Below are 26,690 nucleotides of genomic sequence, written 5' to 3'. Positions count from 1 at the left end.
AGGAATGCCTTTGAGAAAGAAAATGAACTAAGAGTAGAGCAAAGCGAAGGAAAAGGGTAGAAGGGGCGCTTTTACATTTACACCTGTTTATGAGCTCTAAAACCAGCTAGTATTTCAAAACCTTGGAAGACACCAACGCTGTTTTTTTTAAGAGGTATGTAAGGAACTCACCAGTGTGACCGCCCATTGGCTGGGGGCCAGACAGTGAGCGCAGTTGGAGGCACTAGGTAGAGTTAGCCTGCCCACCCTCCTCTGACCGACAGGGGGAGCTCCGCCGAGAGCCGGCTCCGCCCCGCCCCACCGCGCCCAGCGCACCCCGCGCGCCCTCCGACTGCCACGCCCGCCTCAGGCCGAAGGCTGGTCCTCGGCGGGCCAAGGATCTCCAGCTTACTTGCTGCTTCGCTTCGCCCCGCCCTGTCAGGCTTCGCAGCGGGACCGGTAACGGTTACGAAGCACTTTTACTCCGCTAATACTGCTTAGTCATTGTCTTCCAGGAAACGGCTCCCTCCTTTGGGAGTCAACTCGCCTGGGGCGGCTGCAGTACCAGGAGCCGTAGCCACCAGCGCGTCTTACTCGGGAAACCGCTACGCCCCCGCCGCCCGGCTTTCCTCGGGCCGAGCGCAGGCCGAGGTCTCGCTGCGCAGGGCGCGCAACCTTGCGCCCGGCTTTTCGGCCTCGGGCACTCTGTCTGCAAGGCCGCCTTCTTCCCTGCCTGTGGCCCCATCACTGCTTAGCCCCCTTGTCAGCCGCTGCCATGGGCACCGACAGCCGCACAGCGAGGGCGCTCCTGGCGCGGGCCCGCACCCTGCACCTGCAGACCGGGAACCTGCTGAACTGGGGCCGCCTGCGGAAGAAGTGTCCGTCCACGCACAGCGAGGAGGTGAGGGCGGACGAGGGTGGCCGGCGGAGACCGGAGACGAGGACCTCCCGGGCCAGGCCGCGGGCCTGCCGGGCGGGCGGCTATGAAAGGCGAGGGCGGGTGGTCGGGCTCAGCGCGCACCTGGGCTCCACCCGCGGGAGGAGGCTGGGGCAGCTGCCCGTGCGACATCGTACCCAAAGCTGCTATTGGGGGTAACGGGTCTTTAAAAACTTGGCAGGTGCAACTTCACACCGAATGACGCCTCCATTCGTAGTTACGGCTGATATCCAAACTCGCAAACGTGTGGGATCCCTCACCCTGGCTAGAGGGTTAGAGAAAGCCTGTACATCGCTAGGTCCCGCCCCCTTTCCCAGTATGTGTCCAGGTGAAAAATAGCTTATAGAGAATGGTTTTTGAAGAATTCAGACTAAGTAGCAGTAGTAGTAACAATCCACTTGGCTTTTAGGATGTTGACAATAGTTTCTCTGTTGTTGTGAGGCAAATAACTAAACAATCAAATCCGGCTTTGAAGCAAAGTATACTCGTGTATTTTTCTTGCCAAAGATAAATCTTAGTTTATTTGTCTAAAGAATAACCACTAGTCCGAAAGTGGCAGAGGTTAATCTGGAATCATACACTTGTTACCTAGCTGTTCATTCCTGCGTGTACAATCATTGACGATGCACAGTTAATTGTGGAGGCATGTTGGTGGTATGGGACAATTTTAGTATTAAAAAATAACAATAAATAAAACTTAAATTTAGGAGCGCTGTGACTTTGGGAAAGTTACTCTGACTCTGTAGCTTTAAAGCTGGATAATGCCTTCATCAGCGGGTCGTTGTATTAAAATATATGTGGAAACATTCACCATAATGGCATTTTCCGGTTCAATCAGAAAGATAAATGTTTTTTAAATATTTTCTTAATTTTTCAATTACAGTTGACATACAATATTATTATATTAGTTTCAGGTGTACAACATAGTGATTAGACATTTATTTAACTTACGAAGCAATCATCCTGATAAGCCTAGTACTCATCTGACACCGTACAATTAAGACAAATCTTGATTAAAAGAAAAAAATGCCCTAAATTATATAATATGTTGTTATCAGCTGTGTTCCTAGACAGTTTCTGTTCTTTATACAAGATGCTGATGATTATACGGCAGCACATGGCATTCCTCTGAGTATGCACTAGACCTGTGTACAGGTTTGGTGCTGGGAGTGAGTACCCAGCAAGAGATGAGAACTCTGGTTGTAACTTGAATAGGAATCAGAATCCTGTGCCTATTCTGTGTCTAGTATGTCTTGTTTTGTTCAAACCACCCCCTTGCACTATTTCTCCCAAAGATAAATATTTCTATATTTAGTTCTAGACCTTTAATTATCTCCAGTGCTGCTGGTTCAGTACACCATTTTGCATGTAGATTGATAATATTGGGTGAAATTTTCTCTTATCACACTATAACACTCTAGAGTAGTGGCTTTCAATATTTTTACCGCAGACCCAGTAAGAAATGCATTTATTTTGCATAACTGTATAAGTGTGTGTGTGTGTGTGTGTGTGTGTGTGTGTATATATATATGGTTTCATGAAAAGACACTAACCCTTATTATATATTGTATATTCTGATGTTTTCCTATCCTATTTTAATTTTTTAAAAACTTTATTTCTTAATGAAGTTATGAGTCACATCCCACATTTTTAAAAACATCTTTCAAAAGACTAAATCTGGTTTGTGTGGGTTTGAGAGGGGGTGCAGCATAAGAGGGAAAAAACTAAAGAAATTAGAAAATATTTGAGGAACACTTGAGATATGGCAGCATGTTGTAGGGAAACTATGCATGTTTTATTTCCATGTAAAAAAGAACTTTGTAATAACCAGGGTTTCAAATTAGAGTATGCTACTTGAAACAGTTTGACCTCATTGAATAAAGAAACTGAATAAATCACTCATTATTGAGAAAGTATACACATTGAGTAGAGAGTTTAATTGACTTTTCTAGAAGTTTTCTTCTACATTTCCTTGTTTGTTTTTATTCTGTGATCTCTGCCCAGATGTTTGGTTACACTGGAATTTTATGAAATTAGATTTTGTTTTTTAAATGCATCATTATGGGACTGTTTTGCCCAGTTCTTTGTTGTAAGGATAGTTGACCAGTTGAATCATGTGCTATTTTTAAAACTCTTATACAACCGCAGATTTAACGATACTCTTATGTTTTGATGATACTTATCTTCAATGACAGTGTGTGTTAAGAATAAAGAAAGCAAAGAACAAAAACGTACAAGGTTAATGTTCAAGCAGTACAGATAACATGTAAAAGATTAAAACTTACTGGGTTTGTGATATAGTCAGTTAATTTCTCCTATTATTGCAACATTGGACTGTTCTGTGATTTATCCTGACGTTTTTCAGAATCTAAGATTAATTAAAGAAATAGTTTCAAGAAGGGGATAAATACTCAAAAACCAGAAAAGCCTTAAGTATGCAAAGGAGCCATCCTTTCAAAGGAAAATTTCATCAAATTCTCCCATGATTTGAGCCAAAGCACTCCTGATAGAATTGTTAACTTCCAGTCCATCCTGCTGCCTCAGCTTTTACTACTTTTTAAAAGAATATTGACTTGTAATTCTGTTTAATTTTTATTTACTGACTTAAATTTGATTATAAATATACTTTCTGTAAAGATATAGACCTTGTAAATTAAATTCATGTGGGATATTATATTGTCGTGAATTATAAATCTTAACATAGGTGACCCTGAGCTCTTCAATTGGTAAACCGGTTGCACTTACAATTATCTGTACTAAGATATAAGCAATAAAGTGCTTATATCGGTCTTTATCGTAAGTAGTCACAGATCAGATAGTTCAGAAGTTTAGTCTCTGTTATTGCAGTTGGGAAAGTGCTTTCACAATTCAACTCATTTGTTTTTTCATTAATTGTTCACAGAATGCAGAGCACTGTGCCCTTGGGTATTTATAAGGCATTGATTTCAAACTGCTAGTGTTGACCATTTGTAGTCATAAATCAATTTAGTGAGTTATGGAACAGCACATTTTTTTAAAGTATATTTGATTACACTATTACAGTTGTCCCAATTTTTTCCCCTTTGCCCCCCTCTGCCGGGTACCTCCCTTCCCTCAGCAATACCCCCCTTAGTTCATGTCCATGGATCATGCTTATAAGTTCTTTGGCTTCTCCGTCTTTGTTTACTTTACTATTCTTAACATCCCCCTATTTTGTACCTACCAGTTGTGCTTCTTTATCTCTGCACCTTTTTCCCCATTCTCCCTCTTCCCCCTCCCTGCTGATAACCCTCCATATAATCTCCATATCTATGGTTCTGTTCCTCTTTTAGTTGTTTGCTCAGTTTGTTTTTGGTTTTTAGATTCCTTGGTTGATAGTTGTGAGTTTGTTGTCATTTTACTGTTAGCACATGTTTTTCTAATTAGTGGAAGCCATCAGAGTGTGCCTGGCATGTAGTGAACATAATATTGTTATGCAAATTTTTGTCTGTTATATATGTATGAGGTCCTCACTATGTGACTGTCTGTCTTACTTTGGACCACTGTCAAATAAGTTTGAAATGTACTGACATAAGAGATAAAAGAATATAAACACTTAAATGAATTTATAACAAAATATAATGTTAGTGTAAAAATTTTATTTGTTTATATAAGAAAACATTGAAGACAGGTTGTAGATGTACCCAAGTGTTAGGAAATAGCACATGAACTGACGTGCACATGGACTTTTGTAAGATAAGGCTGTAGTGGTTTTCAGACTTTAGAGTACATATCAATTGCTTGGGGTGCTTGTTAAATAAAAGTTCTTCCCTTATACGGTGATTAAACAGGTCTATCATGGGGCTCTGAAAATTGAATTTTTAATAAATACCATAAATCTGATGTAGGAGTTCCTCTGGGTACATTTATAGAATATTTGTTTGTCTTTGAGGACTATAACTTAGTGGTTAATATGAAATCTAACCAGGCTGCCTGGACTTGAACCTGTATTTCTCCATTATAAACTTTATTCTTGAGTATTTTTTTTGTTTGTTTCTTTATGGATGTTTTTATGTCTCAAAAGTTTACTTAAATTTTTATCGATACAAAGACTTTTAAAATAGATTACTGCTTTAGGTCATCAACATTTGAGAATTAAAAGTAGGATAAAAGCATAAATTTATCTTTGTTGAAGAAAACAGCTTTGTAGAACTAAAACTTTGGTTTATATGATAATTCCTATTGACATCTTTTTCCTAAATATCAAACTAATGTGCTCTTATCATAGAAATACAGAAAAGTATATAGAGTTTGATTAACAGTTTCAAAATGCATTTCTTTTGCAGCTTCGAGATTGTATCCAAAAGACCTTGAATGAGTGGAGTTCCCAAATCAGCCCTGATTTGGTCAGGGTGAGTAAAATATGGGTCAAGAAATCATGTAGTCCAAAAAGAAGTGAAGTAAGCAGGAAATTAATTTCCTCGGTTTTGATAGGGAAGTCAAATAAGCAATTAACATAAAACTCCCTGTGGCTGATATGCTGAGATGTTAGGCTTAAGCATAAAACAGGAAATCTAGATTGTGTAGTCAAGGCTTCACCTAGACAAGATATTGGGATTCTGTGTGCTTCAGAACTCCCACCAGAGTTTCCTCACAGTGTATTTTGTTCCAGTTTATATTTAGCCTGACAAAGGTATAACTATTATTAAACAGTGTTGGTTTGTAGATTGCTTTGATAGAGTATCACCCCAATAATATAGTTACTAGAAATAATTTCTGAAATGTCAGTTTCTGCTGAAACAGTAAGGAACTGTGTTTTATTAAATGTCAATATATGGCTATTATCATTAATGTTACTATATAGAACACTTGACTATAAACCTCTCTTTGGGATCCAGCTTAGCCAAAGGTATGTATCAAATTACATAGACTATTGTAAAAGAATGGAAGAAGTTGTGTGCTGGACATATTTGTTCCCCTGGGCATACTGCAAGTTTTATAACTATAGCCGCTAGACATGCGATGATTAATGTCTACTATCAGTCTCAGTTTCTCTGAAATGACCATTACTCGATTTACGTATGATTAGTAAGCACTGCACGAAGACATTGTAATATGCTCAAGAATTGTGAGAAAGGGCTTCACTGCTTACTTTGTTTTAATCTTGTAAATGTGAGTTAATATGTTTCTGATTAATATGTGCTAAATTTATTTTTCTCATAAATTATTCATTATGCATTGGAATGACTTCCTTTTTTTTTATTGCACTCAGAAAAAATGTTTTCTTTAAGATGTTTGTGATTAATGTAGAAAGTTTTTAATGTGTCATTATCCAGAACAGATAATATTATTATTATTATTTTTCTAAGTAAAATTATCTACTGTACTAGTGGTTCTAACTCCTTACAGGCCTCCTGCCCCCATTTATTTATTTATTTATTTTTTGCCGTTGTGTTTTTTTGAATCATGCATCCCTTTGAGTACCTGATCAAAATGCCATTTTTCTCCCCAGAGAACACACACGCACACATGCACACACACACACAATGTTTTACCTGTATTTCAGGGCTTTACAAACCTTATGAAGCCCATTCTCTACCACACCGAACCCTGTTATTTTGGGGGTTCCCTGCTTTTAAAGGGCATTATGGACAGTAAGAAGTATATAGCTAATCTGAAACCTTTTATACTTATTGTAAACATCATATGTTTATTATAGGAATTTCCAGATGTCTTGGAATGTACTGTATCTCATGCAGTAGAAAAGATAAATCCCGATGAAAGAGAAGAAATGAAAGTTTCAGGTAAAGTCTAGCCTTTCTAATTCATTATGTTTAGTACAGTAGAAGTGATAGTGAGATTTTGTCAGGCATGGGAATAAGCCTTTCTTTGCTTCTGGTAATGAGTGACTCGATTATTAAGTGTGGGGCATGTGAAAATTCTCTGAACATAATTTTAATGTCAGCTCTTAGAGGTAGTTATAGGAGGTCAGTGTTGGTTTCTTCAATGGAGTCACAGTAAAACTTTACCTTGCTGTTCTTCACAGCCTGTTTTGCTTTTAATCCTCAGCCGAGGACATTTTTTTCATTGCTTTTAGAAAGAGAGGAAGGGAGAGAGTGGAATATCGATTGATTGCCTCCCGTATGCACCCAGACTGGGGAATAGACCTGGGAACATAGATTCCCAGACTGGGAATGGAACCTTCAACCTAGGTATGTGTCCTGACCGGGAGTTGAACCTACAGCCTTTCAGTTATCGGATGATGCTTTAACCAACTGAGCCACACCGGTCAGGGCCACAGCTGTTTTTATTAATTTATATTTTGGACTTCAGAGCAGTGGGAAGATTAAGGTAGAGGAAATGGAAAGAATAAAGGGAAGTCTTAAGAACATTGTCTACTCAAAGCAGGCATAAGCCCTCCCTTCCTGGTGGGACACTGCTAAGTAGTGGCTGAGATAGCCTGGCAATGAAAAAAGAAGTGTGAAACAAGTTGCATAAAGAGAAATAAAATACATATTATACCCATTCAAGTGACTACTTTACAGAGATTATGTCAAACTCAAGGAATGAAAAAATGAAAAGGTGCACTGTTCTTGCACTCAGCTTATTGTCAGCATAGCACCTTGATTAAAAGCTTGAGCCTGACTAGACTGAAATTCCTGAGTATGCAGATACTGACTGGTATAATCTTAGACTAACAAGTTATTTAATCTCTCTGAGCCTCAGTTTCTTTATCTATAAAATGGGGATGCATCTGTTTCACAGGCTTATTTGTAAGTTAGATGAAATTACAGAAGCACTTACCACAGTGCTTGGCACAAAGTTAAGTGCTAGTTAACTATTATTTATTACCATTTGTGGTTGTGTTATGGTTATTTTTTTGTGGTGGGGGGTGGGCATGTAAGATGAGATAGGGCATTGTGTTTTGACTCAATCATAACTGCCATTTGTTGAGTCTTACTTTGTACCAGGCACTATACTTGGCACTTTTAAAATTATATTTCTTATAAGTCTCAAAACAATTCTACAAGGTAGGTCTGTTAATCCCCCATTGCACAGGTGACATTAAATAGCTTGAAAGTTGTCATACAGCCAGTAAGTAGTTGAACCGGGACTCCACCCAGGTATGCCTGACTCCAGAACCCATTTCTTCCTATCAATATCACATTGCTATTTGTGTTGAAAAGGAAGTAAAAGCAACATTTTCTCTGTGGTTGATTGCAGTTCACCATGGTTTAGGTTCATCTCACAAGTTGTCCTCAATTCCTGGAGGGCTTGATAAGATCAAAATTCTCCCAATATGAAGAGCTTTCCTCTATCTAAAAAATGCCTCTTCTTTCAGAGAGAGGAGACCATTTCAAATGGCACTAATTTATGATCAGAGGCATTGTGATGGGGAGGATTTTATAGTGTATAATTATGGGAGCTAAGGTTGGGCCAAAGTGGTGAGAGTGACTCATCTGGTAGAACTGTGCTGGCTTTTAAATAGAGAAGTAGCATGAGGAAAGCAATGTTTTAGGAAGATTATCTAGCAATTAAAGGAAATGAGAAATAAAAGAAATGTACAAGGAAAATTTGTTGTACAGTATTCCCTCACTTATCATGGGTATTACGTTCTAGATCCCCCTGCGAAATAGGAACCTTACATTTATTCTACACTCTTAAAGCTAAGTAACTTTAACAACATACGTATACAGTACCGCAAAATCCCACGATATAGCAAAAAATCCGCGATAAATAATTAAATATAATATTTTTTAAAACCCCGCGATACAGTGAGGGTGCGATAAGTGAACCGCGATATAGAGAGGGACTACTGTATATATTGAATGCCATGCCCTTTATATAGGGTATGTCATTAGCCTGTTTTCTAATCATTCCCCTTTGGAGTTTTTTCTCTTGCTGCTCTCCTACTGCTCCATTTATCTATTTGAGTAAATTTAGGTTTTTGAACAATGAATTTACATAAAGTAATTACAGACATGTAAAGTTGAGTTGGAATCGAGCCAAAGCCATAATCTTATAAATTTATAAAATAATTCAAAATTTTTCTGGTTAAAGCTGAGAAAAGAAATTGCCAATTAATGTGGTCCTGGAGAGGTATATATTGTATCTACTAAATTAGCAAATATATATATATATATTTTAATAACATTTTTTATAAGTCTATATTGTTAGAGCAACTCTGGTCTGGTAAAATTTAGGAGGTGGTCTAGTAAAATTTAGGAGGTAAATAGAACAATACTCACAAAAAAAATCATATTTTTTGACTCATAATCTCATTTCTGACAATTTGCCCTTGGGAAATGCTTCAGCATAATGTTGAACAAAAAGTTATTGAGATGTTTGTATTAGCATGATATGTAATAACATAATGTTCAAAAAGCAAGAAATCATTTAGTAAATTATACCTATAAAAATTACAGAATAATGTTCAACTATTAAAAATGAGGGTTAGGGGAGATTAATGGTGATGGATGGAGACTTGACTTGGGGTAGTGAACACACAATACAATATACAGATGATGTATTATAGAACTGTACACTTGAAACCTTTATAATGTTATTAATCAATGTCATCCCAATAAACTCAATAAAAAATAAGCATGTAAAATTATTAAAAGTGCAGAGTACAGAAAGATTTAAACAGTACTTGCTTTTAGTGGTGAAACTATTGGCATTTTTTAGAGGGGTCTAGACTCCTTTGTAGGTTTCCCTCACTTCTAGAGTGAATACATTACTATTATGGTAAAAAATTAAGATAATTACTGAAAGAGAAAAATAATTCATAAAGGTAGACCAAATAGAATTAGAAACAGTGTTAGACCCTGTTTTATATGACCAAGAATTAGAAAGTAAAGTCTAAATTTTTTTAAATGATTATATTAGGAAAGTTGGCTTGTGAGTGTTTTGTTTGTTTGGGTTTTTTTTGTTTGTTTTTGTTTTTTTGTTTTCTCAGTTTTCTTCTCATGAGAAATTTTAATTTGGTCTATGTACAGATTTTTAGTTTATTGGAGAAAGTAAATAATATGCTTCATTAATGATTAATTTATAAAATGTACATTTTGAATAATAAGTTTCTCTATCTGACCTGCCTTCTAACAAATGGGTAATTAATGTTTGCTTTTTGGTTTTGACAAACAGATATTTGGTTGCAAATAGCATATAGTTTAAAAATGACAATAGAAGTAAACTTTTATATCTTAAAATGAAAACTAAAATTATGTGACTAAGAGAAAAAAATAATTCACTCAGGATTATGTGTCATCTTAGAATTAGCAGTGTTAATACTATATAGTAGAATGTTACTCAAATGTGGTAATCAGTTTTTCTTTGTTACCCAGCAAAACTGTTTATTGTAGGAGCAAACTCTTCATCAGCAACTAGAAATGCAGTTGACATGGGTAAGCAAAATATTAACTTTTTATTCGTATAGTGGACTTTAAGTTAGAGCCATATTAACTATGTAAGAGGATGTATAAGAGGAATGTAAAAGATGTAACATAATTAAATGTTAACTATATGTTTGGAGGTAGAAATTCTAAATCATATTCTTAGCCCTTTTAATAGTATAAATGAAATACCAAAACAGCTACAACAAGCAAGCAAAGCCTTTTAATCTATTTTCAGTACTTGGTTTAGGTTATTGTGGTATTAACAGTTATTTAGTACTTTTTTCTTTTAAAACATTCTTTCAGTATTTATATATTTTGGACACTAAAATAATTAGCTCTTTCGTATAACTGTTCAATGAACAATTATCAATAAAATAAACTCTTAAATTATTTGTATAGAAACTAAGAAATTACCTACCTGTATAAATATAGATTAAGACCATACATTCAGTTTTTCAGAGTCTCAAGTTTATTTTTTGCTGTGACTACCAATTGCAGAATATTAGGTCAGCATTCTTGTGATCATCTTTATGAGATACTAGTAAAAATAGAGAAGAAAATGTTACGAAGATAAGGAAGCCACCAAAAGATCCGGAGACCTAGGAAATAAGGAGGTCTGTTCACCCAGAAACAGGAGCCTGAAGTAGCTATGGGTTCCCCAGGAAGAGGCAGGTCAAAGAAATCCACTAGCCTACCACATAGACCAAGTGGATTAATGGACACTTATATTTTTATAAAAGATGGAAATAGTAACAGATAAATTATGAAACTGAGTAAAATAATCTGCTATATAGAAAACCAGTGAATATTTGGACAGAATTCAGTGGGATGCTTGAAGGGCATTAGAAGTACTTACTTTTACTATGTAACAAATGTCCCTCCTCTTTGTGTTTTCCTTCGCATAAGCCTGTTCAATCCTTGGAGTCGCACAGCTGGATTCTGTGATTATTGCTTCACCTCCTACTGAAGATGGAGTTAATCTTTCCTTGGAGCATTTGCAGCCTTACTGGGAGGAATTGGAAAACTTAGTTCAGAGTAAAAAGATTGTTGCTATAGGTACCTCTGACTTAGACAAAACACAGTTGGAACAGCTCTATCAGTGGGCCCAGGTAAAGGACACCTAGATCATGGGCACTCTGGGGAGGCCTGTCTTTTACTGTCTTTGCTGCTTACTTTTGAGCATTATCACATAGTGGACACTCACTGTGGGGTGACTATTCCAAATGTGGAAGTTTTGAGGCTGGCTTTATATATAGCACTGGATTTTTTCTCAAATATATGTCTAGTTTAACTTATTAGTCTCATTTACAATGAGTGACAAAAACACTAGAAAATGTGTATTGAAGCATTCATAGCCAAATGAATTATGTCTGTTTCCTTCAGTTTTACTTATGTGATAAAAATATGACATTTTTCTTTACTTATTATCAGGCCATGGTTCTAATTTCCTAAATAAGAGGACATCATATATAACAAATATTTTGCTGACTGTTGTTTAAAGACATATAAGACTTAGTTCATACAACTTGATAATGGAGTGGGCATCATAAATTAATCCCCACCACTATCTGGCCTAATAATGTACAAATTATTAGGGAGTTTGCTTACTAGTATTTTACCTTTATTCTCTGTAACTCTCTTTGTTAACTTGTACTTCATCCTCAGCCTCGTCCTTTTCAGAACTTTCAGTTCCTTATGGACAGGAAGACCCTAGAGAAAGTGGTGTCCCTTCTCCCTTTGACTTGGTGGTAGCTGGAATGTGGCTAAGATCCTGCTGGAGAGACTTGGATGATCCAGAATGTACCTATAAATTAACCTGAGGAGCTATTAGAAATTATCTGATTTTTCTCATTTTCAAAATGTGTCTGATCAGTAACCATATTTTATACTTTAACATTAAATGTACTTATTTGTATTTTATCTTCACCTTTAAGACATATGCCCTCTGTAGTTGGAACCATCACACTTATCAAGTTTGTTTCTGGGGCAGATGTATTAGATTGCAGATTCTAGCAGGATACGTTTTTTTTACCCTCACACAAGGACATGCTTCTTGATTATATAGAAAGGGGAAGGGAGGGAGAAAAACATTGGTCAGTTGTCTCTCATACACGCCCGACTGGGGATTGAACCCACAACCTAGGCTTGGGCCCTGACGGGGGATCAAACCCAGGCCTTCCGGTTTATGGGATGACACTCCGACCAGCCGAGCCAGACTGGCCAGGTAGCAGGATACTTTTTAATAGTGTGGTACTATATTGGCTTTTCCCTTCCAAGAGCTATTTTTCCTTTCCTTGTTACTGCTAACATGAGTTAGAAAAGCATACATTAATAAATACTTCATGTAAAAGTATTTTAAAAACTTTAAGCACTATAGAATGTGATATTTCATATTTTTCTAAAATTGAGTCCTTGTGCTACTGTCTGCTTCTAGTGGTACTTAATTTAGTGGAGATATGATTTTTTTTTTTCACTTCTAGGTAAAACCAAATAGTAACCAAGTTAATCTTGCTTCCTGCTGTGTGATGCCACCTGATTTGACTGCATTTGCTAAACAATTTGATATACAGCTATTGACTCATAATGATCCAAAAGGTAAGACAGATTTTTTATTTATAGAATTTGATGACTAGCTTTTATCTTACAGGGAGCTACTTGTTAAAATTGCATTTCTAATTGTGTACAGTGATGAATGTACCTAGAACTATTCTTAATGGTTAGTTCAAAACATATGCCTTTGTTTTAGTTTCAGAGAGCTTCACTTTGTACCAATGGGGAAAAAGTGAAGGGAAGGAATTGTTTCCTGAACATTAGCCTGTTGAGATTTATAAATATTAAGTTACACAGAGAAGATCTTTTAAGATACTCTAAATAGCCCTGGCTTGTGTGGCTCAGTGGATTGAGCGCTGGCCTGTGAACTGAAAGGTCATCGGTTGGATGCCCAGTTAGGGCACTTGGCCGGGTTGCAGGCCAGGTCCCCAGTTGGGAACTTGTGAGAGGCAGCAAAACATTGGTGTTTCTCTTCCTCCCTTCCCCTCTCTCTAAAAATAAATTTAAAAAAGAATTTTTTTAAAGGAAGATATGTTAACCTAGATGCACAAATATAATGGACAAGGCTTGCTTAAGGCAAAAATAAACTTTTTACTAAAGAAGATATATGCCTGGAATGAGACTACCCGCCATGACCTGTCCAGTTAGGAATTTCTGATCAGCTCACCCTGTGAGGTTACTTTTAGTTAGATTTATTACAATGCCCTCTTTTTGTCCACAGTATCAAATGTTTTGTTTTTTAAGTCATCAAGTTATAAAAGCATTTAACTGTGCTTCTCATCTAAAATAGAATTTTGTTTATAAGCTCTCAAAAACCCTACCTGTGTTCTAAACTATTCTTATTCCTCAGAAAGTATGTATTTTTCATTATTCTTTGTCCTAGAAATTATGGTAATAATTTAAACAGGATAAAATTGTGAAGTAGGATCTTTCCCTTTATTATTTGCTTTACCTTTCCTCTCTTCCCATTAAATCTAATCTGTTATCCCTTCTTCCCTCAAGATCCTTTTCTGTGTTAGACTATCTGATAAACAAATCCATGTTATTGTTCCTTTTCCAAAGAGACATTTGCATTCTGTTTAAGAAAACTACTTTTACTAGCTATGTGGTCTTGGTCAAGTTATCTAACCTGTCTGCCTTGGTGTTCCCCTGTAAAGGCAAATAATATTTCCTATCTCATAGGGTCAACATGTGGATTCAGTGAGTTAATATATGTAAAGTACTCAGCAAAGTGCCAGGCACATAATGATAGGTAACATTTACTGAGAGTTTACTATTGATGCTTTTTAAATATCACAGCAGTTCATTTGGAGCAAACAGGTCCTTTAGTGCTCTCAAATCATACATTATAGGAGGTCACTTAATATCTAACTGTATGGTTGGTTCTGACCCTAGTGGAATCTTTTCATATTGATTGATTCAATGGACACCTATGTGCCAGGTCTTGTTTCTGAGTACTAGGCATATAGAACCAAGTCAGACAAATACCAACCCTCCTGGAATTTATTTTCTAATGGGAGGAGGCAAACAGTAATATAAATGTTAAGTGTGATAATAATGGTATATGCTATGGAGAAAAGCTGGCTGAGGAAGAAGGGTGCCCAGGTTAGGGATTGTTTTTCTATATAAGGTGGTCAGGGAGGCCTCCCTGCTAAGGTGATGGTAATCAGAGGTCTGCAAGAAGGGAGAGAGCCCTGTGGGTATCTGGAAAAAGTGTTTAGGAAAGGGAGCAGCTGATGCAAAGCCCCCACGGTGTGAATGTGCTTGAGGATTCCGGGATACAGCTACGAGGCCATTGTGGCTGGAGAAGAGGAAGTGAAGGGAGTGGTACATCAGAGCAGTAGTAGAGGGCTTGGACATGAATATGGAATTAGAAAATAATGATTTCTTCAAAGAGACCAATTTAAAAGATAACCATTGGCAAAAAATTCTTTAAATGATTGCTGGTGCTGAGGATAGGGTGAGATTGGCACTCTTAACATTATCAGCTGCTGGAGGAAGTGTAAAGGATGGCCTTTCTGGAAAACAACTGGCAATATGTTTATATATCAAGTCTTCAAAATGTACTTGTACTTTGACCTTGTCACTCATTAGCCAGGCATGCATTTTAAGGATGTTCATTATAGCATTATTTTTATTAGCAAAATATTAGGAAAAAACCCTACATTTTGGCCAACAATAATGTATAAATTATGATAACTGCATAATGTAATACTGGGAAATTATTTTAAATGATGCTTCCATGAAATACTTAATCTCATGAGAAATATAAGTAGAAAAAATAAGTAAATTAGGCTATAATGACAGTATGATTTCTGGTTTTTAAGATATCAAGATAGATATAGAAAAGAAGATGGGGAAAAATACATGGCAGTAGAAATGGTTAGTTTCCAGTTGATAGGATAATAGGTAATTTTTCTTTTTTTCCCTCCTTTCTATTGTACTTTCTTGTATTTTTCCTAGCATTAGAATTGCCTGGAGACCTTCAAAAAATACAAATATCCAGGCTGCATTTACTAGAAGTTGTGTATTAAATAGACTGGGGTACAGGTATAGATCCGTTCTGAGGAACTGCCGGGCTCTTCCTGATATTCTGGTTCAGTTTCACAGCACACATTACGGATAAGCATGTTTTATATTCAGTTTTGAGGTGTTTTGTTGTATTTAAATACTTCCCTCCATAGTCAACTGTGTTTGTTTTCAATTTAACTCCAAGTTTTTATTCGTTGTTGTTTGTTTTAAGAACTGCTTTCTGAAGCAAGTTTCCAAGAAGCTCTTCAGGAAAGCATCCCTGGCAGTCAAGCACACGAGTGGGTGCCACTGTGGCTACTGCGCTACTCAGTCATTGTTAAAAGTAGAGGAATCATCAAATCAAAAGGCTACATCCTACAAGCTAAAAGAAGAGGTTCCTAACTATGACTTAGGATCACAACCTACTGACTTGTATTTTCCTTGAATGTAAGATAAAATTGAGATGTGTAAAAATCTAATTACTGCTGTGTCGCTGAGGCAGATATTCTTTAGTTATATTTTTGACATGTTACCTGTCAAGTTTTAAATACTTCTCTTGCCTCGTATCAGTTCACTCACATGAACCTCTGTATTGTTTTCATTAAACTATTGTTTTCTAATTGAAATTATCTACAAAGAAAATATTTACAATATATTTTTCCTTTATTTTTATGACTAATGAAAATCAAGAAAATGTGTTGTTAGATATATTTTGGCCTAGGCATCAGGGTAATGTATATACATATATTTTATTTCCAAAAAATTCATTAATTGCTTCTTACTCTATAGTATAACTAAATAATTTGGTTACAATTGTTAAGACTGAAATACTGGAAGATATTTTTCTGTTGTTAAGATGATTATATCTCAGAGTAACTGGAGTAGCTAGGATTTATTAGTAGTGTAAATAAAATTCATTTCTTCAATACATGGATAGAAATAATTTTTTTTTGTTTGTTTACTTAGTAACTTAATAACCTTACTTGTAGTTTACCTATAATGATTTAACCTTGCATTCTTGTGCCATATTTTCTCTTGCTATTATTTAGAATGACAAACCAAAGTAAATCTAAAAAGGAGACTAGAAACTTTGAAATTATTGTTTGGGGGTTTTATAAACAACTGTTATCATCTTCAGATTCTTTTTAATTCTTGATTCATCCTTAATATTTTGCTATTCATTCAGGAATTTCCAGTAAGTATTGAGCACTTACCATGTGCTGGGCACTGTGGGGTCTGGAGAGAGAAGGGGGCGCAGGGACTAAGAATCAGTTGTTAAATATGTGATATTTGTTCCCCACTAATAACTTGATTGCGAGGGACTAAAAGCCAGAAGAGGGGTGAAAAAGTTTAATTTATAGCCAGTGTTGTCTGTTTAGACAACTTTGAGATACTGTCTTAATTACTTAAAAGCAAAACAATATAATCAAAACTTTAGAGCTAGAAGAAACTATACATCGTTCGGTATAATTCCTCATTAGTTTAAGAACCAGAAAATAGCAAATAAATAATCTGTGACCTTTGATATATACTATAGGTCTCCTTAATTCTATAAGTTCGAAGAGTTCTTTAAAAATCTCTTATCTCAATCAATACTTTTAAACCATGTATTTTACTATGTGGTATATATATAAACTAATATATGAAACTAATTTGCCCAACTTTTTTCAACTAAGGGAAAGAACTATGGTTACATATTCAAAGTAAATATACTAGACTTTTTCTATCATAGATAAGGTTTTGTGGTTTGGTGGTTGGATAATTTGATCATTAGAATTATGTTAAATCAGCTGACTTACCTGCTAAAACTTGTTTAGACTTTAAGCTTCTTAAAGCCTTAGATAGCCTTTATATTAATTGTAAGTAATGTTATTAAATGTATATCGTTAACTTTTTTATTAGTAAATGTACATTTTTCATATGAAATAAGTCTAAAAACAAATGCTCATTTTAATTTAAGTGTATACAGTGAGTTGGTCAAGATATTTTAAGAAGGAATTTTAATATCACATTTATTGTTACTTTTTAAACTCTGGACTTACAAAAAATGGATTGTTTGAAGGCTTATTTTGAAAATGGAAAAACAATTTATGTTGTTAATGTATCCAACCTTAAAAGATTTTCTGTGTTCTTTTCCCCCAACTCCTGACAAAGATTATAGATTCATTTTGTGAAGGGGATCATGTATGAAATTTTTTAATGAGTTTTTGTTTGTTTCACTTCTGTACTTTTAATTTCTGTTATTGAATAGCCTTTTTTTTTAAACTGATTTTCTAAGGCTTTATAATTTTCCAAGGTGATGTTCACATCTTTTTGTGTATGTGTATGAACTGTCAGAAAATAGTGAATACTTTTCAAATATTTAAGAACTTAATGTTTAAAAAGCCATAATGTAAAGAACAGTGATACTACCAAATAATTCCTTAAAGCTGAGTTATCAATAGTGTCTATAACAGATGTTTTCTGGGGAGATGTATATCCAGTGGACCAAGGTAGAAAGAATTTATATAGTTGCTTGTTTTTTCAGTAAAACATGAAAAAAAAACTGCAGCTTATTATTACATTTTCAAAATACACTGGAGCCTTACTTAAACAAAATGTACTGTAACTTGTAGTTTGTTCTGTGATAAGTCTGTCTTGAATTCTCATCCAAGAAACTGTAGTCACCAGAAGGACCAAGGTGTCTTATAAAATATGTTCGTGTGGTATAAATTCTGAAGCCCTCTTGTGCCAGTAAGCCAGTATATTCATTTAGGGATAACCCATGCTAGAGTTTGAATCACAAATAATAGCTAATAATTTTTCCATTCTCAAGATAGAACAGCTACGTGTGAAAGGGAAATAAAGTCATTATATGTTGAGTAAATAGTTCAGATGTTCCCTATCAGAGAGCTAAGTTATAACTGAAATAAAATCTCAAGTTTTGGTAATGAGAGATCTAAGGCACATTTGATTATCTCTGTTTTCAGAAGAGATTTTCTTTCTAATATTTCCACCCAGCATTTTCAATATTTGGGAATGTAAGTGATTGGTATATTTATTGTATATTGGCTGACAGTTCATCTTTCTGCCAGTTGTACATTTAGAGAAATCTAAAGTTGTTTTAATGAGAATTTTAACTTTGTTTTTTTATACTCATATATCAATTTATGATTCCAAACCTATTTTTTTAAGTTAACTTCCTAATGTACCAGAACTTGTATCTGTCATTTTCCCATAAAGCTGGTGATGGGATATGTCAGTTTTATTTTTGAAAATAGCTAATATAACTTTTCCCTACCAGCTAACTCAACTGGTATGTGTCTGTAGTGGTACACTATAAAATACATGCAAAATATAAAGCATTATTAATATTTATAATAGTTTTAAATTTTACTTATGAATTTAATTAAAATATAATAAGTTGTTTCAAGAGTTGAAAGCATCCTGAAACATTATGGTTTTGAACTATTTGAACTCAAACTGAGTATAACTTGAAAATAAATTATGAATCGTTTTTAAATATCCAATCCATAAAGCTATTCATGCATTCATTCAACAGATATATCAGATGCTTACTATGTGACAGGCACTGTCCAAGATATTGGCAGATAGACACAAATGAAAAAACAAACCATATCTTTATTTGTTTATAGTATATGGTATATTTGGTGGGGGGAGATTTGTATATGAACCAGAGCAATAAAAATATGCACCTGTTAATAATAGCTGTGGTGAAAAGGGATTGGGAGTATGTGGAAGAAAATGGGGCTTGGAAGTACTATTTTTAGAAGACTCTTCTGAAGAAATTAGCGTTAGGGTAGGATCAGAGGAGGAAGTGTGGGTGGACCTTCTGCCCAGAGGCCCTCTATGCCTGGTTTGTAAATATGCTTTTATTGAACGATGAATAGTTTATGTATATAAACTAGAAATTCAGTGAAAACACTTTCTTCAAGAGCGTGAGCTTACCAGATAGAAAGGAATGACTTCTGCTGAGACAAGATTAGGTAAGGTTGGAGAAGTCATGTTTATAAAAGAGAGGCTAAAACTTGCCGAAATCCCCTAAATATGTAAGGATATAGCTTTAAGTAGTTTCACTACCAGAAAAGTCACCTTATATGTATCCCTCAGCAATGAATAAATTATAAAATGTCATAAGATTTCCGTGTGTTGATCTGTTATTTAAAGAAGACTCATATTTTACAATACATATGACTTATTTTGACTCAGCTCTTTTTTTCTCTGTTTCTTTGCTCAGTGTTGATTCTTGCATCCTATTCCATTTATGTTCATTTTTTTCTTGCTTATGCATGTCCTTAGTAATTACCAAAGGTCTTTGGGCAGTAAACTTTAGGTCCTGTTTGTCTAAAAATGTTCTTTATTTTGTTCTCAATTTTAAATGATCATTGGACATTATAGAATTTTAAGTTTCCAAAGACTTTCCTTCAGCAACTTGAAGATAATATTTTATTGACTTACAGTATATATACTCTTGCTAATGAAAATCTGGATTTCCTTCCCTAGAAATAGTCTTTTTGTCTACTTGCTTTTTATATTTTTAGCAGAAAATTTCAACTTATGTTGATATGTACAGAATTATAACAAAGCAGGAAAATTAAAATTAGCTTTTTTCCCCTAAGATTTTATTATCTTCAGAGAGAGGGGAAGAGAGAAAGAAAGGGAGAGAAACATCAATGTGTGATTGCCTCTCGCACGCTCCCAACTGGGTACCCAGTCCAAAACCCAGGCATGTATCCTGACTGGGAATCAAACTGGCAACCATTTGGTTCTCAGACTGGCACCCAGTCCATTGAGCCACATCAGCCAGGGTTGCAAAGTTTTTTGATAAAAAACTTAATCATAATAGAAAACATTGAACTAGACTTAATCAAAATTTAAGTCTTCTGTTCTTCAAAAGACATTGTTAAGAAAATGAAAATGCAAGCCATCGCCCTGGTCAGCGTAACTCGGTTGGCTATCATCCTGCAAAGCAAAAGGTCACCGGTTTGATTTCTGGTCAGAGCACATGCCTGGGTTGCAGGTCTGATGCCCTGTTGGGGCGCATGCGAGAGGCAACTAACTGATTGATGTTTCTCACATTGATGTTTCTCTCTCTCTTTCTTCTTCCCTTTCCCTCTAAATGAGTAAATATTTTAAAAAGAAAAAAAACGCAACCCATCAACTGAAAAATTTCCAGTATATATTTGTGATAAAAATAGACAACTTTTTAAAATTGCACGTCAAAGGACACCACCAAAAAAGTGAAAAGGCCACTCACAGACTGGGAGAAAATATTTACAAATCATATATCTGATAAGGATCTTGTATCCAGAATGTGTAAAGGTATCGTATAACATAGTAATACGACAACCCAATTAAAAAAATAGCAAAAGGTTACTACTTTTTTTTTCAATGATACCATTAATAACCAATAAGAACATTAAAAGATGCTCAACATCTTAGTCATCAGGGAAATGCACTTTAAAACTACAATAAAATACTACTAAAGACCAGCAATACCAAGTGTTGGTGAGGATGTGGAACAAGCAGAACTCCTGTATTGCTGGTGTGAATGTAAAATGGTATGATCACTATAGAAAATAACATTTTCTATGAAATTATACTTAGCATATGACCAGCATTTCTATTCCTATTCAATCAAGAGAAATAAAAACATGTCCCAAAAAGACAAATATAAATGTTTATAGCACTTTATTCATAATAGCTGAAAATTGGAAACAACCCAAATGCTATCAACAGTTGAATGGATAAATGAGCTGTATTATAATCATATAATGGAATACTAGTCAGCAATTAAAAAGAATGAAGTATGGTATACACAGTAGATGAATCTCAGAAACATGCTGAGTGAAAGAAGCTAGACATGAAGAATACATATTGTATTATTTCCTTTACATGAAATTTTAGAACAAAATTATTCAACAGTGACTTATCTTTGCTGTTTGGGTACCTCAGGTCTCTCAAATGGTTCAGTCCAAGTGTCAGCTTAGTCTCACCTGTATGCTTATTTGAGGTTGCTTTTAAGCTTGCTTATGTGGTTGCTGGCTGGATCTAGTTCTTGGTTAGGTGTAGGCCAGAGGCCTCCATCACTTTGTTGCCACATGGCCCTCTCCATAGGGCATCTCATTACACGCAGCTAGCTTCCCACAAGTGAACAAGTGAGAGAGTACAAGATAGAAGCCAGCCTTTTTTGGTAACCTAATCTTTTTCTTTAAGCAACTTCCAAACATTTTTAATGCTAATCCACAATAAAATACCGATTGTATGAAGCAATCCAGACATACACACACATATATATATATATAATCTGAATAAATGCATACAGGTAAGTTTCACAAAACAATACTTTTATATTACATGTGATGCTCTGACTTTTCTGTTCCATCTTTTTTTTAATGCCGGTTATAACCCATTAGGTTGATGACCACTAATGGTCACACCCTATCTGAACATGCCTGCCTTCAGTAGTGCTTCTGCAACATTTCTAATATTTAATATTACCTAGAAACACAAAAGAAGTACTGTCACCATGAACAACTGACAGCTTAATGCACACTGAATCTGTGTGGGCTGTGAAAAACACCTCCTCAAATACAGAAAGAGGAACCCAGAACATTAAGATTAGGGATTTCCAAAGAGTTGACAGATCAGTGTCACGAGCATAGGTTCATGATATAGTCCTTCCTATAAGTCATCTGGGCAACTGCTCAGCTAGCTGCCTGCTGAGCAGCCTGGCACCAAGGAATAGACAAGAATCACACAAGGTAACTATGCTAGTCACTCAGCTTTTATTAAATGCAGGTTCACTCAAAGTACATCAATATACATTAATATCATACTCACTCTAACAATCTTAAGAGAATTATAACACACACACAGCAACCAATGGGAGATAAAGAGCCCAAGTACCAGAGTCTCAGTCTGCAGGTCTGGGAGACAGCACAGTGGGCAGAGGAGTTGTCAGCATCTTGCAAGGAAGGATCTCCGGAGCCAGGTGGGCAGCAGGGTAGACAAGGTCCTCAATCCAGCAGGGCAGAGCTTCTGGTGGCCTGTGCCAATCCAGCATGGCACAGAACAGCACTCTCCCATGTGGAGCTCGGTGGTCTCAGCAGTGGTCTGGAACCTGCCTCAGTTATACCTTTAAAGTGGTGTATTCCACCCTTCTGGATCTTTTTGATAAATGTCTTGGCACTCCTGGGATTTCCCCAGGAGCCTATCTATGGGTGGTCCGCTCTGCAGACATGGCCGTTCTGATCACATGTGCAGCTCTCTTGAACACTCCACTCTGCCAGGCATGGCTTAGGTAATTTCCCTCTTGAACCAAAGTGCCCTGGTGAGTGGCAGCTATCTTGATTGACACGACTAACTCCATTTTGTTTTATATACTTTATCCTATCTTGACCAGACCAGTGCCATTTTATTGGTTCTGCTTTCCACAATCAGTCATCAGAACAGCATGAGCAAGGATTTACCAGACATACAGCTTTTGCTCTGACACTTAGCCCCGGGGATTCAGTTGGCCAACTCCCTCCGTGGAGAATCTCAGCTCCTCCTCCAGCTACTGACTGCTTCCTTTCCTCTTGGCCCTTAACCAACCCCAACATGTGCAGCCCATAATAAACTCCACAGCTAATAGAATCATCCAAACTGGAGACTCTGTTCTGCTAACATCACATTTTTGTGTCTTCTGGACACTCTTCCCACAAAACACTAAGAAAAGATTTTGTGGCCTCCCTGGAAATTCACAATGCATGTTTGCATATAGAAGACTGAAAAGTCCTACAGTAGAAAAATCTGCTAACCTTTAATCTTTAGATTTTACAAGTGTATTTATCCACAGACCCTCCCCCCCTCGTTTTTTCCTACCCTGCCATAGAGTTCCTTTATGCCTAACTCACCCCTGGGAATAATTGCGGAGTAAATGAAATGGATCTTTGTTTTAACTGTCTTCTAGCATATCTCAGACTCCAGAAACCATCACCGCCCCCTTAGGTCTAAGTCCCTCTCCCATTCCCCTTCTCGCCTGTCCTGAGCATCTTCCTGTCTCTAGTGTCCCAAGGCCCAGAGGGAAGAAGATTGAGGTAGAAAACAAAGGGATTGGGCCTAATGGGTTACCTACCCCCCATTAGAATTGGTACAATTCTTAGTACTTAGCAAATTGACTAATTCAGGCATTGCAGTCACTGTTTCCTGGTAGATGGGAGCATGGGAGGTGGGGAAGAAGGGATGGAGGTGAAGCCCTGAGGCCCAATTCCTAGCCTTCTTGTTGGAGGGTCCATGTTCATTCTTGCTTCTCTTTTCCAACTGATGCCCATGTGATGTGAGCAGAAATCCATACCCCACCCCCACCCGGGCATGACATTTCCCAGGGTTGTCCTTTCCCTAGGATCATCTCTGGAAGCAAACTGTTCCTTCCACCTTCCATTGGAATTTTTACCACCTGCTCCCATTCTGTTCTCCTCTCCCCCTGACCACAAACACCTTCAAGCCTAGTTAAGTAAAATTTCCTGTTGGCCAAGGCAGTTTTGGGCCACCCCAGTGTGGCAAGGTCAGTATTTCTGTAGGACAAACACCATGTGCTGGGCCACACTGAAGAGGAGGCTAGAGCTAAGGAGAAATGGTATTGTGCCCCACCCCCAACCTCAGCCTCCCACCCTGCCTGAGGGAAAGGTGTCAGACCGCATGACCCCACCCTGCAGTGCCTTTGGCAGCTTCCTCCCTTGGGGCCCTAGGTGCAGCAGCTTGGAGAGGAGGTTGCTGAACCTGCTCCTGGTGGTGGCTGCTGGCTCTGGGGACAGGCCTGGGCTGGACACGGTGAGGTTCAGCTCCTCAGAGTCCACACAGAGCCCATCGGAGGAGCGCCCAAAGGTCACCTGGCTGATGTCTAGGCCGGCCACGGAGCCTGGGGAGGCACACAGCACATCGGCAATGAGCGCAGAGCTCTCCATCCAGTCCCGCAGCCACTCCAGGCCACAGTCGCAGGGCCACAGATTGAGGAAAAGAAAAGGACGGCCCAGGACGAAGCTGCGCTGGAAGGCTGCCCAGGTGAGCACGATGAGGTAGTTGGTATCGGGGTGCAGAGCGAGGAGGCCCGAGAGGTTCTGGAAGGTGCCCTCCTCCACAAAGGTAATGCTGTTGCGACCCAGGTAGAGCAGCAGCTGGAGCTGAGCCAGGTCAGCGAACCAGGTATGTCCCACGTGGCCCAGCGAGTTGCCACCCAGGTTGAGCGTAAGCAGGCTGCGCAGGCCGCGAAAGGCATCGGCGGGCAGCTTGGCCAGCAGGTTGTCGTTCAGTAGTACGTGCTCCAGGACACTGCAGTCGCAGACCGCCCGGGAGTGGAGGCGGTTGACTAGCAAGGCGGGCGAGTGCCTTCACTGTGGGCCCTGTGGGGAGCTGGAGGCTACTGCGGTCCACCTATGCGTGCGTCAGGTCACCTCATCTTGAAGTGACATCCATCACACCTGTCATTCTTTCCATTGTAAGTAAGTCACTAGGTCCAGTCCACATTCAAGGGTTTGAAACCAGGAGATGAGATTGGGGAACTTCTTATAGGTCAAATTTAATTTAACATGAGCAAATTCATGAAAATATAAGTTAAGGTCGCAGGAGTGGTTTTAAGAAATTGGGAGCGTATAATAGGTATTGTTCATCATCATTCTGCATTATTACATATAAAACATTAGTTTTAAAGTTTTTGTAGAGATTAGTTAACACATGTAAAGCACTTAATACCTAGGATATAGTGTTGAATATTACTATGATGATTAATGCTTTTATCGTTCTGCTGTTGTGACCTACAATAGGTTCACTTTCCTTCCTCTGTATACTGTTCTAAGGCTCTTCAACCCAGCCTTTCTCTTCTGTTCTTCCTCTTACATAGTCTCACTGCTGCTTGGCTCTACTAAAATTCCTTCTTTATGCTCCTCACCACATTCTCCACAAGAGCCAATCTAATTTTTTTCTATCCTTCTGAGAAGATGTATCTTCTATTTACAGAGAAAATTGGGGTTACCTTTCCAAAGTCCCCTCCTATTTTCTTCTCTCCACTTTAATTTCCCAGCATTCACATTCTCCTCTCTGCTTCAAATATCAGCTCTTTCCTCCTGCCTTCAAGGAAGGAGCATTCTTCTGTGGCTATGCCCTCCATCTCTATTTTCTTTGTTTCACTCTTGAATTGGGAATAGGCTTGGCTGAAAATAACAGAAAATTCCCAAATAACAGTGGCTTAAAAAAAAAGACAGGTATTTTTCTCAGGTGAAACAGATCTAGAAGTAGGCTGTTTAGGACTGATATGGCAGCTCCACTAGTTGACTTGGACCCATGTTATTTTCTTTCTCACTCCTCTGCTGTCCCTAAAATGTGGCCCTCATCCTCCTGGTACCCAACTTGCTCCTTGAAAACCAGAAAGCACTTTCCAGGGAGTAAAATAAAGTTAAAGAAGGCAGGGGAGGACCTCTTCTCTTTTAAGATGTCCCTTAGGACTACACAACTCTCAATTTATATGTATGTAGTTGGCCAAAATTTAGCCACATCTGGCTGCAAGGGAAACAAAGCAAAAAGTTATTTAGCTGAATGGCAGTGTGCCCACTGAAAATATCTGTGCTTTATGACATTAAGGGGGGATAAAAGGTTTTTTTGTAATAAAGAAGTAGAATTGAATACATTTAGTGAGGCATTCATCCTTTCTCACCTCCAGCAATATCCATCTGCTTTTCAATCCCTTTCCATTCCCCTCAAACATTCTAGCTTTCCACCCTTTCCCTAAAAGAAACCCAAAAGCTTCTATTGATTCACATCATTCTCTTCCTTTGACTGCAAAAATTTCGTATCACTCTTTATAATTTTACATTTCCTTTCTGCTTATTTCCAATCCTCAGTCATCATCTCACATTTAGATTATCTATAGCTCCCTAACTAGTCTCCACATTCCCAGAGTACTTAACATAAGCATCTTTACCCCAACCAAGTCTTCAAATTTAAATTTTATTTTATTTATAATTAACTTCATAAATAATACAAGAGTAAGGACTGTAAAAAAAAGTATAAATAATGCAAACGTCTAATTTGGCCACACCCCTGGCTACATTAAAACCTTTAGAACTGTCGAACAAATTAAAGGATTTTATAATTCATGTGACGAGGGTCCTATGTCCCTGCGACTTTCACCGCCCCAACTAGGTGCTCTCTCTGCAAAAGGATGGTCTATCTCACGTTCTTGCCTGAACGCTAGACCGCACACGCCTGCGGAGCCCCAGGTCAGCGCGCCTGGGCCTGGACAGGAAGGGCGGAAGTAGGCAAGAGGTTCTCGCGAGGTCCGGAGTCCGCGCGGGAAATGCGAACGAGGCGGTTCTCTGACGCAC

The 26,690-nt window shown here is 37.5% G+C and overlaps 1 protein-coding gene and 1 pseudogene across 1 annotated transcript; one reads left to right on the top strand and one right to left on the bottom strand.

Moving 5' to 3' along the window:
* Nucleotides 1-337: 337 nt before the first annotated feature.
* On the top strand, nucleotides 338-19,469 carry GCLM (glutamate-cysteine ligase modifier subunit). The gene is made up of 7 exons (XM_090269754.1): nucleotides 338-880; nucleotides 5,221-5,286; nucleotides 6,594-6,678; nucleotides 10,219-10,278; nucleotides 11,176-11,378; nucleotides 12,750-12,864; nucleotides 15,563-19,469. Exons 1-7 carry the CDS (start codon nucleotides 755-757, stop codon nucleotides 15,730-15,732), a joined length of 825 nt encoding a protein of 274 aa, XP_090125880.1. The 5' UTR covers nucleotides 338-754; the 3' UTR covers nucleotides 15,733-19,469.
* Nucleotides 19,470-23,419: 3,950 nt separating this feature from the next.
* LOC150015306 (nyctalopin pseudogene) lies at nucleotides 23,420-25,263 on the bottom strand (annotated as a pseudogene).
* Nucleotides 25,264-26,690: the final 1,427 nt, after the last annotated feature.

Source organism: Furipterus horrens, unplaced genomic scaffold (genome assembly GCF_987537825.1).
Source record: "Furipterus horrens unplaced genomic scaffold, mFurHor1.1.pri manual_scaffold_3, whole genome shotgun sequence".
Taxonomy (NCBI): Eukaryota; Metazoa; Chordata; class Mammalia; order Chiroptera; family Furipteridae; genus Furipterus; species Furipterus horrens.
Note: the sequence above shows the minus strand (reverse complement) of the source record. Positions and strands in the feature narration are given on the sequence as shown.

What these genes read in the sequence shown, in the direction of transcription:
- GCLM (XM_090269754.1), top strand. Translation starts at nt 755, where the DNA reads ATGGGCACCGACAGCCGCACAGCGAGGGCGCTCCTGGCGCGGGCCCGC. An exon ending in TAGAAATGCAGTTGACATGG is followed by an intron (nt 10,279 to 11,175) that starts GTAAGCAAAATA and finishes CCTTCGCATAAG; the next exon opens with CCTGTTCAATCCTTGGAGTC. An exon ending in AGCTCTATCAGTGGGCCCAG is followed by an intron (nt 11,379 to 12,749) that starts GTAAAGGACACC and finishes TTTCACTTCTAG; the next exon opens with GTAAAACCAAATAGTAACCA.